We start from the raw sequence: 17,403 nt of genomic DNA on the forward strand, positions 1-17,403 counted from the left end.
CATTCCACCTGCGATTAAATCTGATCACTGACCCGATTGTTCCACTGCTGTAATACTTTACTGCCTTTTCAAATTAACAACATTAATGAGAACATGTTTGGCTCATCTCACAAGCTGCATACTTCAGCTGTGTCACTGATGAATGCGTTGGTAGAAGGTCAATTCTCAACCTTACGCAATGACTTCTCTGCACGGCACCTACAGGCATTTTGTGGCAGAATTTAGAGCTCAGGCTTCTCTGCCATTTGTAAAGGTCCACTTTGTGGTGCCTACACAAGTGGGAGAGGAGTTAACAGTGAATATGCATGAGACACAATTTATTCCTTGACATGAAATGGTAAAAACCTTTCTGACAAGAGGAAACGATGAAAAGCTCCAACAAGTCAAAGATTTTTTTGTGAAATGAATTGTCTTTTAACCTCAGTGGATAGTTGTGAAGAGTCAAGATAAAACAAGGGTCCACATAACCAGTGAATGGGTGGCAGCCGGGAAGACTGGCATAGAGTGGTGTGCCCTCTCAGAATCACTGATACATTCTGGAGAGAAGGTGTAATGTCCTGGATTTAGCCATCAGGAGCTCTGGCACAAGCGGTGGCGATACCGTGGTTTTCAGTTGCCTGCTCGGTCAATAGAGGTTAGGCCAAGGCTGACATGAGAATAACAGAACGGTTCTCTTTGAATAGCTAGCATAGGTCTTCACAGAAGGAGGGGGAAAACAGAACAGCCAAAGGCAGTAGCAGAGTTCACACCCTGACCGGGGCACTGCAGTATAAGTCCACAGTCAGCTCCAACAGATGTCAACAGCAACATGAATCAATGGGATTTCCAGGTGAAATCTTTTTTAGTTTTGACACAAATGCTTTTAATTGAGTATTGCCATTAAGCTAATGCGTCGCTAAATTATCCACTGAAATGAAACTGGACGACAATGCATGATGTTTGTTTAATGACTACTGGGGCTGTAGTCTAATCACATCATTCTGGCACACTGTTGTGTTGAATGGTGTCTTGGTAACAGTTGTGAGTCAATAGGACCACAGTCTACTTTCACAAGAACCCTTCAAGAAAGATTCTAGAAACCCCTGTTCAATCTCAAGTCCCTGGACAGACATACAATTGCCTCTAATAGTTATTATCAATAAGTAATGTAGGCTTAAAAGTTTGCAATGGTCATTTATTTATTTCCCCCCCATGTTTGCCATTACAATGCTTGTTTAAAACCAATTTCATCATTATACTGCAGTTGCATTAAAATCGATTTTACTTTCACCCGTCAAAATGAACATGTACTGAGATACTGTATGTTAACAATTGAATATATAAAATTAGAAGTGTCTGAACAAATAACTCTAGACAATTCAAAGCAAAAAAAATATATCACAGTACTGTATTAGAAATTCATTAATTAAACCGAGAAAATAGACTGCACCTGTGGCAGAGGACTGCCATCTTGTGGCATAGGTTATCCACCACAAAATAAACTGCAACCCTGAAGGCATTTTTTTTTTTTACAGAAGTAGAAAAATAGACAAAAGTGGCTGAGGTGAGAAGTGGAAGACCTGATAGTGATTTCTAAATGTTAAAAATGATACGTCCATACCATCTCTCAACCCGTTCACCAGTTTAGTCCATACAGGCTTTAACTGGCTTTTTTTTATTTGGAGGCTAAGGTCCTCTCCCACTCCACCTCCACAACTTTGTACAGTTCCATGGTGGCTTTGGCGTCCTCCACAGACGAGTGCCCCTTCTTCCCAGTCTGAGAACACAAGGGGAATTTCTTCTTACTTCAAAATAACATAAGCTACACAATAAGAGGTTTATTAGCTTACTACTTTTGTTGAGACTAGAACAACCCAGACTGAATCACTGTAGATTATATTAAAATCAATCCTGTTTCAATCAGAAGTCTCTTCTCACCTGGATGTTGCGGTTGAACAGGGCCTTGGTGAGTCTTTTCAGTGAGGCAACATCTTTCTCTGGAAAGCCAGCCTTCTGGTTGAGGAGAGGAATGCGGGAGGTGTCCCGCGTTAAGACAGCAGGGTGATTGTAACTTAGGGATTTGAAGTCATTGTGGACAGCATGCCCTATCACCACCTTTCCTGCAAGGATCTTCAGAATCTATAGGAGGGGGATACAAATAAGAGATCAAATGATATCATGGTCATGTTTAGTAAAGTAAAGGTCCAAATAGAATAGATTAAGGGGCAATTCCACAGTAACGGATTTACGCTTTGACTCAGTTTTTCACTTGAAAATGTATGCCAAACAAAAACCATTTATTTCAAAGTTTAACAAACCATACAACCAATGTTCCCTCAATTGTTTAAATCACTGAGCAAATTTCATGTCTGCTGAGTGCAAACTTGCACGTTGTGAAAATGCAGTGCAACTTCCGGTGCACTGAATCAAATATATTGGCATACACGTACCAGATTAGTCAGTGCTAGAGGGACCTGGCCAGCCAGCGGCAAAGTCACAGCGCGGGGACTGAGACGCAGGGGCCGTCAATGTGGAAGGAGGTCCCGGCACAGTCCCCGGAAGGGGAGGCGACACCCAGGACCGCTGAACCAACCGCAAAGGGAGGTGCCACATTTACCCGAGAGTATCTAGTAAAGGTGCAAGAGGAAGCCCAGGTGGCCGCAGCACAGATCTCAGCGAGGGGCACTCCTCTCAGTAGAGCCAAGGACGCAGTCACACCTCGTGTTGAATGTGCCACCACAGATCCCAGCACTGGCAGTAATCGGGGTCACGATCCAGCCCCCAGGACTCTCTCACCATAGCAGACAAAGAGCTGATCTGTTGTTTTCACTGACTGTGCAACTGCTGGGGGGGGGGGGGGGGGGGGGGGGGGGGTCGTAAGCAGACAGGATAAAAGGGATGTTCACATGCCTGTCTGACAGAGCCTTCGGGAGGAATGAAGGGTTGGGGCGGAGCAATATACTCCTCCCCCGGGGTCAATCCGGTAGCACTCAGAACTTACCGAAAGAGCATGGAGAGGTGTTTCAAGGAGGCAAGCTCCAACGGTTCGAAAGGCGGCTTTACCAAAGCTGCCAAGACCACATCCAGATCGCCATTGAGCGGATCCTAGCTGGACGCAGGTGACGAACCCCCTTCATAAACCTGGAAACCAAGGGATGGCGCCCCACTGGACTGTCCATCCACCCCACGGCAGGCAGATATAGCAGCCAAATACCCGCTCAGTGTAGAGGCTGTCAAGCCCTCATCCAAGCGAGACTGCAGGTATTGGAGGACATACTGCACCCCGCATGACTCGGGCACAACCTCAATACCAGTGCACTAAGAGAAGAACCGCCAACGCAACTGGTATGCTGCGGTTGCGCTCTGGTGTTCATTACACCCTCCTGTAGTCCTAACATGGATCATTGGTGCCGTTCAGTGGCCAAGCCCACAGACTGAGGCGGTGCAGCCTTGGATGCCACAGAGATCCCCCAGCCTGAGACAGCAAATCCAGTCTCAGGGTAAGTTGCCAAGATGTCCCAGACAACAGGGACGGGAGAAGGCTGAACCAGGGTTGTCTGGGCCAGTATGGGGCCACCAGAAGCAGACGATGCTCTGTCATCCTGGTCCTGTCCAGCACAGCCTGGATCAGGGGAAAAGGGGGGAATACATAAAGCTCCAGCCCTGGTCAATCGTGAGCCAGAGCATCCAAGCCCAGAGGCCCTGGTGGCTCCGACATGGAGTACCACAGGGGGAAGTGTGCATTCTCTCCAGGGAGGCAAACAGGTCCACCTGAGCCCTCCCGAACTTCCCCCACAGGTGCTGCACCACCTGGGGATGTAGACTCCAGTCCCAAGGTGGCGGAGCCTCCCTCGAGAGCATATCCGCTGCCACACTCAGGATGTCAGGTACGTGTGCTGCGCGTAGAGACGCTAGACAGCCCTGAGAAGGAGCTCCCGTGCTATAAGATTGAGGCGGTGGGACCTCAGTCCACCCTGATGGTTGATGTAAGCCACCACTGTGGTGTTGTCCGTTCTCACCAGGACGTCTTCCTTTCAGATGTGGAAGAAAAGACCGCAGGGCCAGCAGTACAGCTCAGAGCTCTAGTGTATTGATGTGCATGCTGCTCCAAGGGGGTAGCCAACAGCCGCTGGCCGACCTGCCCTTGGTCACACCCCCCCAGCCAATCTGGGAGGCGTCAGTGTTGACCAGCTCCCGGCGGCACATCCTCAGCATCTCCACCCCACCTGAGAGAAAAGAGCGACACCACAACCTCAACAATGCCCTGAGGCCCGCAGCTGGCAGTGACGGTGGTGCTTTGGGTGCAGCCGGTGGAAGTTGAACCACTATTGACTAAGACCGGAGATGGAGCAGGCCCAGGGGAATCAGCAACGAGGCCGCCGTCAGCAAGTCCATCAGGCGTTGGCAGGTCAGGGCGGATACCACCAGCCTCTGCAGAAAGTGGTCAAGGCAAGATGGATCACCTGAACCCTTCTCGTAGGCAGGCGTGCTCTCATGAGGACTCAGTCCAGTACCATGCCAATGAAGGCCACCCTCTGGGTGGGCGTCAGATGACTACTCTTGCCATTTACAGTAATGCTCAGCCTGCCGATGTGGGTCAGGAGCATGTCTGTCTATAACTTATTGGTAGGTCTACCTTTACTTGTTACTTCTGTGAACTTTCATTATCCTCCTTCCTCATGAGAGAGAGAAGTTTGAAAACATTTTAAACATGCAGGCTTTTGGTATTGGAAGGCAATATTTATTAAACTTACAGGAGGTAAAAAAAGTGTTGATAATAATTGGCAGGGGTCTTTACATTACTATGTTTTGATTTATTTCTGATACCTTTTAAATACTTTTTTTGGTATATGTTTTCTAAGGCCCCTATTCCATCTGTTTATCCAGAAATCAAAGCCATTGCTAATATCACATTTTCAAGATGGGAAATGGTTGAAAAATGTATCTATGCCTTCATTTCCCCCAAATATACTCTTGCTTTCATTTGACACCAAATGTGATATGCTCATAGGTCCTTTTCGGTGGAAAAAAACATTTTTTATCCTCCTTCGAACATTCTCCTCTGGGAGGCTTCTTACCTCCTTCCTGGCATGTTGAAATGGCATGGCTTTGACCAGTTGATGCCAGGAGATGCCACTCCAACGAGTCCGGTAGTCAGTGACTGCGTTGGTGGGCTTGATGTACCTGTCATACACCACGTCTCCATCATAGGAGACAATACTGCATCGTGCCAGCTCACTGTTGCGACCCTTGGGGCCCGTGCCAACCATCTCACAGTCCATGGCAAGGTACTTCAGGGGGTTACAAAAGAGGGCTGACCCTCTTGGGACAGGGGCGCAGTGGGCAACAGCCCTGGTGGGTGGGGGTTGGTGCCCCGGGGTGATAGTCGAAGTGGATTGCTCAGGATTGGTGGAATTCTTCACAGTAATGGTCAAGGATGTTGAGCTGCTTGTGGATGATGCAGGCTTGGAAGCAACACCTCTGGCATGCTCTGAACTGGCTATGTGATATGAACTTTTACTGTGAGTATTCTGAGTGTGAGCAGAGCTTTTGTTGTGTGCAGCATTGGGTTGAGACGGCCGATTGGCCCTGGGAAGCGGGCCCTGATGTTTATTCCCTTGTCTTTGATAGTGCTGGTTCTGCTTCTTGTTGAGGTAACTCTTTTTCTCCAAGAGTCGCCGCCTGTCGATAAATGCCTTGTGTTTGTTGCTTCCCGATGAGTCCTTACAGGGTCCACTGCTGCCAGAACAGTCCAGGTTTAACATCATGTCCGACATCTTGGAGGGGAATCTTCCTCAACTGTGACTAGGTTTGCTCTTGGATTAAAACTGTTGACGTCCCACTCCCTCCAACTGGACATAAAGGCCTTCACTGCTGTGCAAAATTAGGTTCAAATATTTGTTTTAATCAAATGCCATTCTGACCCAATTGTCATGACATCAATTGAAGCGGTATTGTGATACCTGGACAAAAAGAAAATTGATTTACGTTAAAAAATCAGTTATCATGTCTGAAATTTTGGGAAAACATTCTAGTCATGACAAACAAAGAAGTTAACTTGCCAGCTAGTTCGCTGTTTATATAATCTAGCTAGTTTGGTAACGTTACTAGCTTAGCATGAAACACATTGAGGCGACGTAACTAACTAGCCACAATTAAGGTAATGAGGTATTTTGAAAAGTATGAGGTATTTTCGAAAAGTATGTGTAATCCGTGTAGTGTAAATGTTAGCTTGATAGATAGCTGTTAGGGTGATATTACAGTAGAAAATACGGCTTAGGCGAGCTAGCATTGGGTCCTTGGCTAGCTTACTATCTAGCTACAGTAATACTAGCTAGCTCTGATGCTAAGCTATTCGAAACAGCGACTCGAACATTAGCTAGCTAGGAATTAAACTTTATTCTCCAGACAGACTAATTTAACTATGTCTAAACTCATATTGTGTCCTGAAAATATGGTGCCGAAATCAGCGTTATACAACAAATGACACATATACACCGACCTATAAACATAGCACCATGCTACGACATCCTTAGCAGCTAAACAGTCGATTACTTCCGGTTCAGAGGTCGTGTTGTGAGGAAGAGCTTCTTATCGTCGTTATATAAAACTCTTTCACTCGGTTGTAATAGTGTATTGTTGAAATGTTTAATTATACACATTATAACCGGTCAGTTGCCGGTGCGACGGTCGAATGATGTGCTCACCGACACTTTCAGCAGAGCAGCAAAGAGAGTTGGCAAGAAATCTTACATATTTTCTGTCGACATACAAACACATCTCCGATTCCTTCATAATTGTACGTAGCAAGCAACTCATTATATTTCTATGTTTTTTACGTTACGCTGCTGCAGGTTTTTATAAGGCTATTTGATTATAAGATGATCACGTGATATACTGCTATCAAGTCTCGAGTCCTCCGCTCCAGGTTGAAGTTTCCCCTACAGATCTAGGTTTAATTTCCCCTCCCTCAATTCTGACCCAAACCATTATTTGGAAAAATGCTAAACTGACCAAAGGTCAGCGTCTAGAGGCAACTTCACCCTACACCTCCCATTAAGCTTGATCCCTGGATCAAAGGGCCCCTGAATCGATTTCTCTAGCTACTCTTCAATTAATGTGTTATTGATCATGTTTTCTCCTGCCATAGGAATTCTTCAGTGAGGATCTATGGGCTACATTGCCTACCAGATGGCAACAGATCCTCTGTGACCTGTCACCCCCACAAATAGCTGACCTCCTATTGGACAGATTGAATGTGAATCGAAGGTATTCAGTCATACCAGTGTATTCGTTCAATTTGAATTGGATTCTATATCATAAAACAGTTTGAAATAACTTATACAATTGTACTTTTTTTAAATTTCAGCTACTCTTGTGTATGGCCTCTTTCACTATTGGCTTTTCGGGCCACCGCGCATGCCCTGACGTTCCCCAGGACACCCCAGGGCAAGCGGGGACATGAAGTGGGCATGCTGAAGCCAGAGGAGTTCTTGGAGAACAAGAGTCAGAGCTCACTGCTGGGACACATATTTAGGAAACATGTGAAACCCAAGAAGCAGCATGAGATCCGGAGTCTGGGCACGGTAAAGATGTGCATACTCATTTGCATATATATGGATGTGCATACTACTTTTTTATATATGCTGCTGATTCAAATAAGCATTTCAGTTGTTGTTGACACTAATCTGTTAATCTCTCTCCACAGTTGGTGAAGCAGCTGTGTGACCTGACAGACTGCAATAGTGTGGTGGATGTAGGTTCTGGACAGGTAACCTAATATTCAGTCTTGTTATCAGACCTAGGTGTCACACAATATTACTTTTTGTAATCTGCCTAACAATGAGATTTGTCACGGTATATGATTGTGTATCCCTACTGGTCTCCCTAGGGCCATTTGACTCGTTTCTTGTCGTTTGGGCTTGGTCTGTCTGTGACTGGAATTGAGGCTGATTCCACTTTAGTTTCCATGGCATCCAAATATGATGGACAGCTTCTGTGGACGCTAGAGAAGGAGAGGCAGAGGAAGGTAATGCACCAGAATGCTCAGTAAAGTGCAAGAAAGGCACAGTTGATTGGCTCAGACTAGGCATTTTTTGTAAAACCAGAGTTATTAAGCAATTAGGTGAATATTGCTAATATGCAATGTAATGAAGAATTAAATACACTGCTCAAAAAAATAAAGGGAACACTTAAACAACACAATGTAACTCCAAGTCAATCACACTTCTGTGAAATCAAACTGTCCACTTAGGAAGCAACACTGATTGACAATACATTTCACATGCTGTGCAAATGGAATTGACAAAAGGTGGAAATTATAGGCAATTAGCAAGACACCCCCAATAAAGGAGTGGTTCTGCAGGTTGTGACCACAGACCACTTCTCAGTTCCTATGCTTCCTGGCTGATGTTTTGGTCACTTTTGAATGCTGGCGGTGCTTTCACTCTAGTGGTAGCATGAGACGGAGTCTACAACCCACACAAGTGGCTCAGGTAGTGCAGCTCATCCAGGATGGCTCATCAATGCGAGCTGTGGCAAGAAGGTTTGCTGTGTCTGTCAGCGTAGTGTCCAGAGCACGGAGGCGCTACCAGGAGACAGGCCAGTACATCAGGAGACGTGGAGGAGGCCGTAGGAGGGCAACAACCCAGCAGCAGGACCGCTACCTCCGCCTTTGTGCAAGGAGGAGCACTGCCAGAGCCCTGCAAAATGACCTCCAGCAGGTCACAAATGTGCATGTGTCTGCTCAAACGGTCAGAAACAGACTCCATGAGGGTGGTATGATTGCCCGACGTCCACAGGTGGGGGTTGTGCTTACAGCCCAACACCGTGCAGGACGTTTGGCATTTGCCAGAGAACACCAAGATTGGTAAATTCGCCACTGGCGCCCTGTGCTCTTCACAGATGAAAGCAGGTTCACACGCACATGTGACAGACGTGACAGAGTCTGGATACGCCGTGGAGAACGTTCGGCTGCCTGCAACATCCTCCAGCATGACCGGTTTGGCGGTGGGTCAGTCATGGTGTGGGGTGGCATTTCTTTGGGGGGCCGCACAGCCCTCCATGTGCTCGCCAGAGGTAGCCTGACTGCCATTAGGTACCGAGATGAGATCCTCAGACCCCTTGTGAGACCATATGCTGGTGCGGTTGGCCCTGGGTTCCTCCTAATGCAAGACAATGCTAGACCTCATGTGGCTGGAGTGTGTCAGCAGTTCCTGCAAGAGGAAGGCATTGATGCTATGGACTGGCCCGCCCGTTCCCCAGACCTGAATCCAATTGTGCACATCTGGGACATCATGTCTCGCTCCATCCACCAACGTCACATTGCACCACAGACTGTCCAGGAGTTGGCGGATGCTTTAGTCCAGGTCTGGGAGGAGATCCCCCAGGAGACCATCCGCCACCTCATCAGGAGCATGCCCAGGCGTTGTAGAGAGGTCATACAGGCACGTGGAGGCCACACACACTACTGAGCCTCATTTTGACTTGTTTTAAGGAGATTACATCAAAGTTGGATCAGCCTGTAGTGTGGTTTTCCACTTTAATTTTGAGTGTGACTCCAAATCCAGACCTCCATGGGTTGATAAATTTGATTTCCATTGATCATTTTTGTGTGATTTTGTTGTCAGCACATTCAACTATGTAAAGAAAAAAGTATTTAATAAGAATATTTAATTCATTCAGATCTAGGATGTGTTATTTTAGTGTTCCCTTTATTTTTTTGAGCAGTGTATTTATACTGCTCTTACTCTTTCAGAATGGACCTCCGCTCTCTAGATCTGGCCCCTCACCCTGCCATGTGGCTGGCTGGGTCAACCCCAAAGCATCATGGAAAGACTTCGTCAAGCAGGTAGGAAATGGTAAATGTGTCTGTGAGGATCAGACCGCTCCGGCTGGACCCAGTAAGAAGAGACAGCGGGAGTTCATGTCAGAAGCTGATCAGCAACATGGGCACGGAGACCAGCCTGTGTTGACTGCAGAATCAGAATTCCTGGGTTGTTCAGACAATGGCCAGGCTGCATCCCCACTCAAGAATAATGACAATACATGTACAAACTCTTTTACTAGTGTAAAACATGAACCCCGGTCTAGCTCACTCTCGTTTCCAAAACGTCTCTGCAAGACTGAAGCCGGGCAAGGCCCATATGTCCACTCTTTCTGCCAAGAGAGTTCATCCACAGAAGATGTTGTCTGCCCTGTAGAAGAGGTGCAGGGATGTCCAGATTTTATCCTAACAGGCCTCCATGCCTGCGGGGACCTCAGTGCCACCCTCCTTCGCCACTTTGCCAGCTGCCCTCACGTTCGCGGGATCACCTCAGTGGCGTGCTGCTACATGAAGATCACCACCAGTGAGAACCCCAACCCCCCTGGCCTCATAGCCCCTCCCCTATCCCCTTTGCCCACCAGTGAGGCATCTCACTCAGAGTTTGGCTACCCAATGAGCTCCTGGGTGCAGGGGTTGCCGGGACACCAGCTGTCCTATAAGGCGCGGGAGGGGGCGTGTCACGCCATAGAGGACTACATGCACAGGCTGCGGGAGGAGAGTGGGTTGCTAAGGATGCACTGTTATCGGGCAACCCTAGAGACAGTTATCAGGGAGGCGAAGCCAGAGCTGCGCAGGCCGGGAGTCCAGGCAATAAAGAAAGCACATCTACTACCCTTTACAGAGTGAGTGTTTACCCAAGTTTGTATCCATACCTCTTCAGTCTTTATCATTAGGCAGCAGCTTTCAGTGTATGTTAGGATGCAAACTTAAGAAATATATCCTTGCATATGTCTCAGAAACTATTTGGTATTATCCTTGTGTATAATGATCATTTTGATGATCACATTTAGGAATTCAATATCTGCGTTCCCTCTATATCGCCTTTAGGTCAAACATGATCATATATCTTATATGTACCCCTGACCCCCTCTCACCATGTACCCACAGGTATGCCCGTCTGGGTCTGCCCCGCGTTGGCCTGCCCCCTGACTTGCCCCTGGACACCTGCAGAGTGGAGGCCATGCTGAGGCAGGAGGGTCGTGTGGTGGTCTACTTCAGCCTGGCTCTGCTACTGGCACCGGTGGTGGAGACACTGGTGCTGCTGGATAGGATGCTATACCTGCAGGAGAAAGGTGAGGAAATGTACAGAGACTGTGTATTATCAGATCTTAATGTATACTGATATTGTATCTGGATTCCATACATCATTTTTTGTGGGTCCAGTGCTAACAGTAAAGGTGTTATTTGTAATTGCTTGATTGTTGGTGTAGGTATAAAGAGTCAGCTGGTGCCACTCTTTGACCCTGCGTTCTCTCCCCGAAACCTGGTACTGATGGCTTTGAAGCAGCCGACAAGCGACAAGGAGACTGAGTGCACCCTTCCATAACCAAGGACACCTCTAAAACTGTGTGTTGTGTTCAGAGTTTACACCCTTACTCATTGGTGCTCAAGGACTTTGGAGTGTAAGTTTAGAAGTGAGTAGCTGTGTCTGAATATCCATACTAACGTAGTACATACTTCAACTGCATACTATGTACTCATTGTCGCAAACTATTTTGCACATACCGTCTGAATAGAATAGTAATGGAGTTATAGTTGTCTTGATGTCCTTTGGGTTGTGAACCATACACATGGGAAACGTGTGAAAAACCCAGCAGCGTTGCAGTTCTTGACACAAACCAGTGCACTTGGCACCTACTACCATACCCTGTTCGAAGGCACGTAAATCTGGTTTTGGTTTCATTAACATATTTAGTGAACGCCAAGTGCATATAGAAATGAAATCAAATACCCTAGTACACACACCAAAACTTTTCAAATGTTCAAATCGACAACAAAAAAACTTAGTCAGGTGCATTGCAAATTCAAAACTGCTGGACAGCAACATAAAACTAAAGCACTGATAATTGGGAACGACATCAGAACAACACTTTAATGAGAACAGATTAACTTTGTGTAAAAAAAAAAGTTTTCAAAAGATGTAACCTACGATGCAACACTCATGATCACTTTAAAGAGAACAAAAACTACTTGGCCTACATTACATTTGAACACCACTGCAGAAGTGTTGCTATTTGGCATCTTCCTAATTAAGTTGCCTAATTTTGTTTGGCCCTAGGTCTAAGTAGCCACTCACTCACAGCCCACCTCTTCCAATGCATTGTGGAAAAATGTGCATCGATTCTACTAGATGAGCTGAAATAAGTAACATTCAAACCATACTTGATTTTAAAAAATTGCATACTATAAAACTTTGTTTTCCCATACTGAGAATGCGTCATGCACAATTGCATTGTTTCATGTTATTTGGTAATTTTGGTAGCACATCCCCATATCTGGTTGTCAAAGCTGAAATAAGGATGACATCTGGGTATTTAAAGAATACTTGATTTTCAAAATGTTGCATACTATAAAACTTATTTTTGCATACTCAAAATATTTAGGATGCAAGTATGGGTATTCGGACATGGCCAGAGACAAATGACTAATATTTCATCACAATGTGGAAAGAAGTGAAGGGCACTCAACCAACTTGAGTCAAGGTGCAACCCTACACAATGCAACTGCTTTTTCATATTCATGTCTGGACAAAATTGCTTTAAGGGAGAGAATGTGCCCCTTTTGTCAAATTGTGTAAATGAATAAAGACTAGTATTTAGACTTCACCAGAGAAATCCTTAGTTATTTTCCAAAGCCTGTTTCCAGTAGTCATTGTTGCCATTGCTCATTAATATTCAGGGATTGACACATTCGTCGCTGATACTCATATCGACCTGTAGTTTTGAAGGATTAGTCCAACGTAGCCAATGTATTTTACACAGCAGCAGTCATCCATGAAACCCCTGACCTGTTGCTCATTTTAAGCCCGGCAAGCTCTAGACATCTCAACCTTATCCAACCTTATCCACGGACCTAGTTTGTTGGTGCTATTCGATTTATTCAACCAGCTAGTTGCACCAACTACTCTGCATCAGTACATCTTGATCAACCACATACCATTGGTCATATCCTACTTGTGTCCATGACTCATGACCACAAATGTGCCATAGACATTATCTTGATGTACCTCTAACTATTGAACCACAAATAGTTTGCATTTTACAGTCTGCAGTAGTCATTAAATTGTTGCCATTGTTCATGGAAAGAAGCTACATCAGTTTGTTACAGGGCGTGTTTAACACATGACTGAAGCATCCTGACTTAGGTCACAGATGCCAGTTAAGTTGTCAGACTGCAGTGTTCTGTTGCTGCCAACGCATCGTCACACAGAATCTAAAGCAGTTTCTCTTTTGCAAGTTTGATTTATAGCAAGCCTCGCATGTCATTAAGATTGTCTGGCTGCATTCTAATCAGTGTCACCAGTCTGCATCGTGGGAACTTGGAACTTGGTTCAGAACTGTTTGTTTTTAGCCAAACAGAAAGGGATAGTTCAGTGCAAATCCTTCACTATAATGTTGGGTGCAGTTTACCATGTTTTTGCATAGGTAGCAGACCAGGGGCCTGTTGCACAAAACTAGGATAAGGGATTAAGCCAGGATATCTTGGTGATCCTGGCTCAATTGATCCGTAATCCGGTTGCACTAAAGATGGATAGGGGGCAGGAGGATATGTTATGGTATAAATTACCATGGAGATTTATTCTGTGGAGCTAGCCTGCTCCAGACCAGGCTAAATTCCAGGATCTATTTAATCTCATCCCTAATGTCAGTCAGCAGTCACCACAAATGGAAAACAATAGTTATTTCACTGCTCACTATACATTGTTATCACATATAACTAGACCCACTTTCATTATTTAAACGTTTGTGATCATTAATTTCAATGATTTTGGATAAAAAGTAATTTTTAGATGATGTTGCTATCATTAGATAATTTACAGTTTCCCATAGACTATAAGGCTATATATAAAATGATAGAATATTAGGGCCACAGAGGGGAAAAAAACACAAGTAATAATATTGTAACCAGTTGTTTTAAAGGAGGACAGTTGTTAAAATGACAGATGTGGGGCATTTCGTGAAATTGTACTTCAGTATGGTTTCATAAACAAAGACATGCTGATGTGCCAGAATATTAAGTATCACATTGTCATAAGTATCAAAACTGTAAAAACAATATGTAGCTTTTCTGCAGAAAGAACCAGCCTCATAAATTTATGACTTTATCCTTTTTCTTCAGTGTGGCCCTAGTACTCTGTCATATAAACAAATACACATTCCATATGAATATAAAAACACAATGTGTAACATTATGTTCCTTTATTGAATAAGGACAAAACAAAGCAGGTAAACCATCAGCTCCTTTCGAAACTGAAGTCACAGTGACTCTACAAGATGGAAAGCACAGAATCCAAGCATATTATACAAAATGATACATACACATTCAAAGGTCTGTATATAACACACCCTGCATGTCTGCACACTAAAATAAATGCAGGACAAATCCATACACATCAACTGAACAGACAAATGAATGGATGCAGTAGCCTCCCTGCAGCCTTGTATTACACACAGTATACCGCACAAACATCATAAGAGGCCAAATTCGTAAAAAAACGAACCCAAAAAAAACCAAATTCCTCTGCCACCGCAGGACATATTTAACCAAAATTGAAAGCACACATACTAACTAAAATAATTCAACACATATTGGTCCCTCAGCAGCCGACCACTGTCGTCATCAGGGAAGATTGCCGGATTGTCCCAGTCCATGGCTGGTGGCACTCTGGGGGCCCTCTCCTTCCTCAGGCAGGCCACATTGTGGAGGACAGCACAAGCCACAGTAATATCACATGCCCTAACAGGGCTGACCCTTAATTTGTGAAGGCAGTGAAAGCGTGCCTTCAGGAGGCCAAAGGTCATTTCAACTCTGGCCCTGGTCCTGGCATGGGCATGGTTGTAGGCCTGCTGTGCTTCCTGGGGGTCTGTGAAAGGTGTCAGGAGAAAAGGCTGGCAGCCATACCCCCTGTCTCCCAGCAACACACCAGAGAATTCACCTGTCAACACAAAATCTCATCATTACTACCTCATAAACACAGTGATATTCTTGACACAGCCATGATGGTTATAAATAGGGGTTGTGTGGCTTACCTTGTGATAGGCACTGATAGATTTCAGAGGCCCGAAAGATTCTGGAGTCATGGACTGAGCCAGGCCATTTTGCCACAACATTGCTGATCACACAGTCAGCATTGCAGACCATCTGAAATCATAAGATGAGGAATATTACACCAATCAATGCACATCACTGGCAATGCAGAGTGTTCGTCAATGGACAATATCAAAAAGTTATGTTCACCTGAACATTAATGCTGTGAAAGGATTTCCTATTCACAAAATCGGCCTCATGGGCACCTGAGGGGGCTTTTATCCTTATGTGTGTGCAGTCCACTGCACCAATGACATTGGGGAAACCTGTCACACAAAGTAATGAGTATCCTACTATGTGTTAACAGTTGTCCTGTAATTTGTAGATCCTCTTACCTGCAATCCTATAGAACTCCTCTTTGATGTCACAGAGTCTTCTGTGGCCAGGGAAGGAGATGAAGACATCTGCTAATGCTTTGATAGCCAGACACACACTCCTTATTGTGCGGCAAATTGTGGCCTTGTTCAGCGGTTCTGCATCCCCCACTGAGTACAGGAAGGCTCCACTAGCAAAAAAGCGCAAGGCCACACAAACCATTTGCTCCACACTCAGTGCATGGCTCCGTGCAGTGCGGTGCTTAATCCTGGGACCCAGTAGTCTGCATAGATACCTGATGCCATCTGCAGAAAACCTGTATCTTTCATATAGATGGTCATCAGGGAAGGCCAGTGGGTCCAACCGGTCCCTGAAGACCCTTTCTCGCCTGAAGGCTCTCCTCAGCACAAGTGCTTCTTCATCCACCACATCTCGCACGAATGGGCATGCCATTGTCAGAGCAGAAAGGAACACACAATTTTGGGCCTTCATATAGGCTAGTGGCCACACCTGGTGCTGGGGGGGTGGGCAAAAGAGGGCGATGCCTTATAACGATGACTTGGTTGTACTGATTGCTGGGAAAATTTAAAAAAACTTAGAAAGATGCCACCGTCCTGTGTGCTCACAATAAGAGCTCATATGTCATGGCTCACTTGACTTTACGAGAATATACCTAATTTTTATTTTGAGCTGTGTCATCTTCTTGGAGCTGGGGGAGGAAAGAAAAATAATGATTAATACATTTGTGTTACAGTTAGCATACAGTGTACATTGAAGGCATATCTCACCTCCCTCTCAAGTTTTTTTATTTCAAGGTCCAGTTTCCTAATTGTCCTCTTTTTTATTTCGGACTCCAGTGCAAGATTTTCCATCTTTTTCTTCTTGTACTGAATGTCTATGTCTGCCAGTTCTATTTGGCGCCGGAGGTGGTTGCCATACAACTTTCTGATAGCTTGTGAGCTCTGTGAACACAATACAATTAGCGCAGCTGGAATTTGGCTGGATGTGGTGTCCTTTTATTAATACGCACTATGTTGCCAGGCTGGTTTTCCCACTGTATAGCATCTGGGTCCTGTAAAAGAAATTAGATTTTTTTATTTTGATGAGGACTCCTCACCATTGTAGAGTATATAGTACTTTCACAGTCTTAACATGATACCTCATGCCTTCTGGAACCCAGAGAGATGGTCTCCTCCTCATCATCGTCTCCATCATGTGCTGTTGCTGCTGCACTGGGGCCTTCACCCTATCACATTTAATCGGATTCATATTGAAGCTAGTAGACAAGACATGCCAGGCCTACAGTATGCCTTTGATGGAGTACTCACTGGATCAGCATCGTCTGGTGCTTGTGCTGGTGGCTCTAACAGGAACACAGTGCTGCCAGACACTGCAAGGCAATAGGTAAACCAAAGTCAGACAGTCCAAATTGATTCAATATGAATGTGGTTGTATCCCATGTAGAGATGGAAGGACATACCTTGAATGAAGCGGGTGGCATCTTGGGAGGAACCTATGCTCGTCTCTTTCTCCCCAGGGATCCCCTCTAAGACGGGCCTGCCTTTATTTAGCTCCAAGGCCATGTCCTCTGCTGGGGTAAGGTCAGCCTTTGGTGACCCACCACCCGTGCCTTGTCTGTGGGTATTCTTTTTCACTGCTAAAACAGTACAGACAATGTGTGAGCAGGCACCTTCTGGGTACAATATATGCTTGTGCTTTGTTAAATATTAGTCAGGGACCATACCATTCTGCAGAATGTTCTTGTATTTGATTTTGACCTGCTGCCATGTCCGTTTTGGCCCGTTCATGTTTAATCTACACACACACACACACACACACACACATTTAATGGAGTCACACTGCAAAAAATTACTTGGTATTTTTGTCTTGTTTTCAGTAAAAATATCAAAAAATGTATCATAGCTTTATACAGTGTGATGGAGTTACTTTACACAATTTCACTCATATCTGCAGTG

The 17,403-nt window shown here is 45.1% G+C and overlaps 3 protein-coding genes across 3 annotated transcripts; 1 reads left to right on the forward strand and 2 right to left on the reverse strand.

The window, feature by feature from the left end:
* Nucleotides 1-1,157: 1,157 nt before the first annotated feature.
* LOC129857532 (interferon-stimulated 20 kDa exonuclease-like 2) lies at nt 1,158-5,756 on the reverse strand. Its single transcript, XM_055925867.1, has 3 exons — nt 5,058-5,756; nt 1,918-2,118; nt 1,158-1,756 (listed from the first exon to the last, which is right to left on the reverse strand). The coding sequence occupies exons 1-3, from the start codon at nt 5,754-5,756 to the stop codon at nt 1,655-1,657; spliced, it is 1,002 nt and encodes a 333-aa protein (XP_055781842.1). The 3' UTR covers nt 1,158-1,654.
* A 902-nt stretch (nt 5,757-6,658) lies between these two features.
* Nucleotides 6,659-12,630, forward strand: mettl25b (methyltransferase like 25B). The gene is made up of 8 exons (XM_055925864.1): nt 6,659-6,778; nt 7,130-7,248; nt 7,349-7,565; nt 7,688-7,750; nt 7,871-8,008; nt 9,737-10,647; nt 10,913-11,097; nt 11,236-12,630. The coding sequence occupies exons 1-8, from the start codon at nt 6,674-6,676 to the stop codon at nt 11,349-11,351; spliced, it is 1,854 nt and encodes a 617-aa protein (XP_055781839.1). The 5' UTR covers nt 6,659-6,673; the 3' UTR covers nt 11,352-12,630.
* A 1,578-nt stretch (nt 12,631-14,208) lies between these two features.
* On the reverse strand, nt 14,209-15,991 carry LOC129856698 (putative nuclease HARBI1). The gene is made up of 3 exons (XM_055924431.1): nt 15,448-15,991; nt 15,055-15,166; nt 14,209-14,960 (listed from the first exon to the last, which is right to left on the reverse strand). The coding sequence occupies exons 1-3, from the start codon at nt 15,514-15,516 to the stop codon at nt 14,590-14,592; spliced, it is 552 nt and encodes a 183-aa protein (XP_055780406.1). The 5' UTR covers nt 15,517-15,991; the 3' UTR covers nt 14,209-14,589.
* Between the last annotated feature and the right edge of the window lie 1,412 nt (nt 15,992-17,403).

Source organism: Salvelinus fontinalis, chromosome 6 (genome assembly GCF_029448725.1).
Source record: "Salvelinus fontinalis isolate EN_2023a chromosome 6, ASM2944872v1, whole genome shotgun sequence".
Classification (NCBI taxonomy): domain Eukaryota; kingdom Metazoa; phylum Chordata; class Actinopteri; order Salmoniformes; family Salmonidae; genus Salvelinus; species Salvelinus fontinalis.

Coding starts and splice junctions, on each gene's coding strand:
- LOC129857532 (XM_055925867.1), bottom strand. CDS start 5,756: ATGTCGGACATGATGTTAAACCTGGACTGTTCTGGCAGCAGTGGACCC. Junction 2,119..5,057: donor TTCAACATGCCAGGAAGGAG/GTAAGAAGCCTC, acceptor CCCCTCCTATAG/ATTCTGAAGATCCTTGCAGG. Junction 1,757..1,917: donor TGTTCAACCGCAACATCCAG/GTGAGAAGAGAC, acceptor TTGTGTTCTCAG/ACTGGGAAGAAGGGGCACTC.
- LOC129856698 (XM_055924431.1), bottom strand. CDS start 15,516: ATGTCTTCATCTCCTTCCCTGGCCACAGAAGACTCTGTGACATCAAAG. Junction 15,167..15,447: donor GGAGTTCTATAGGATTGCAG/GTAAGAGGATCT, acceptor TTATGATTTCAG/ATGGTCTGCAATGCTGACTG. Junction 14,961..15,054: donor CTATCAGTGCCTATCACAAG/GTAAGCCACACA, acceptor TTGTGTTGACAG/GTGAATTCTCTGGTGTGTTG.
- mettl25b (XM_055925864.1), top strand. CDS start 6,674: ATGATGTGCTCACCGACACTTTCAGCAGAGCAGCAAAGAGAGTTGGCA. Junction 6,779..7,129: donor TCTCCGATTCCTTCATAATT/GTACGTAGCAAG, acceptor CTCCTGCCATAG/GAATTCTTCAGTGAGGATCT. Junction 8,009..9,736: donor AGAAGGAGAGGCAGAGGAAG/GTAATGCACCAG, acceptor TTACTCTTTCAG/AATGGACCTCCGCTCTCTAG.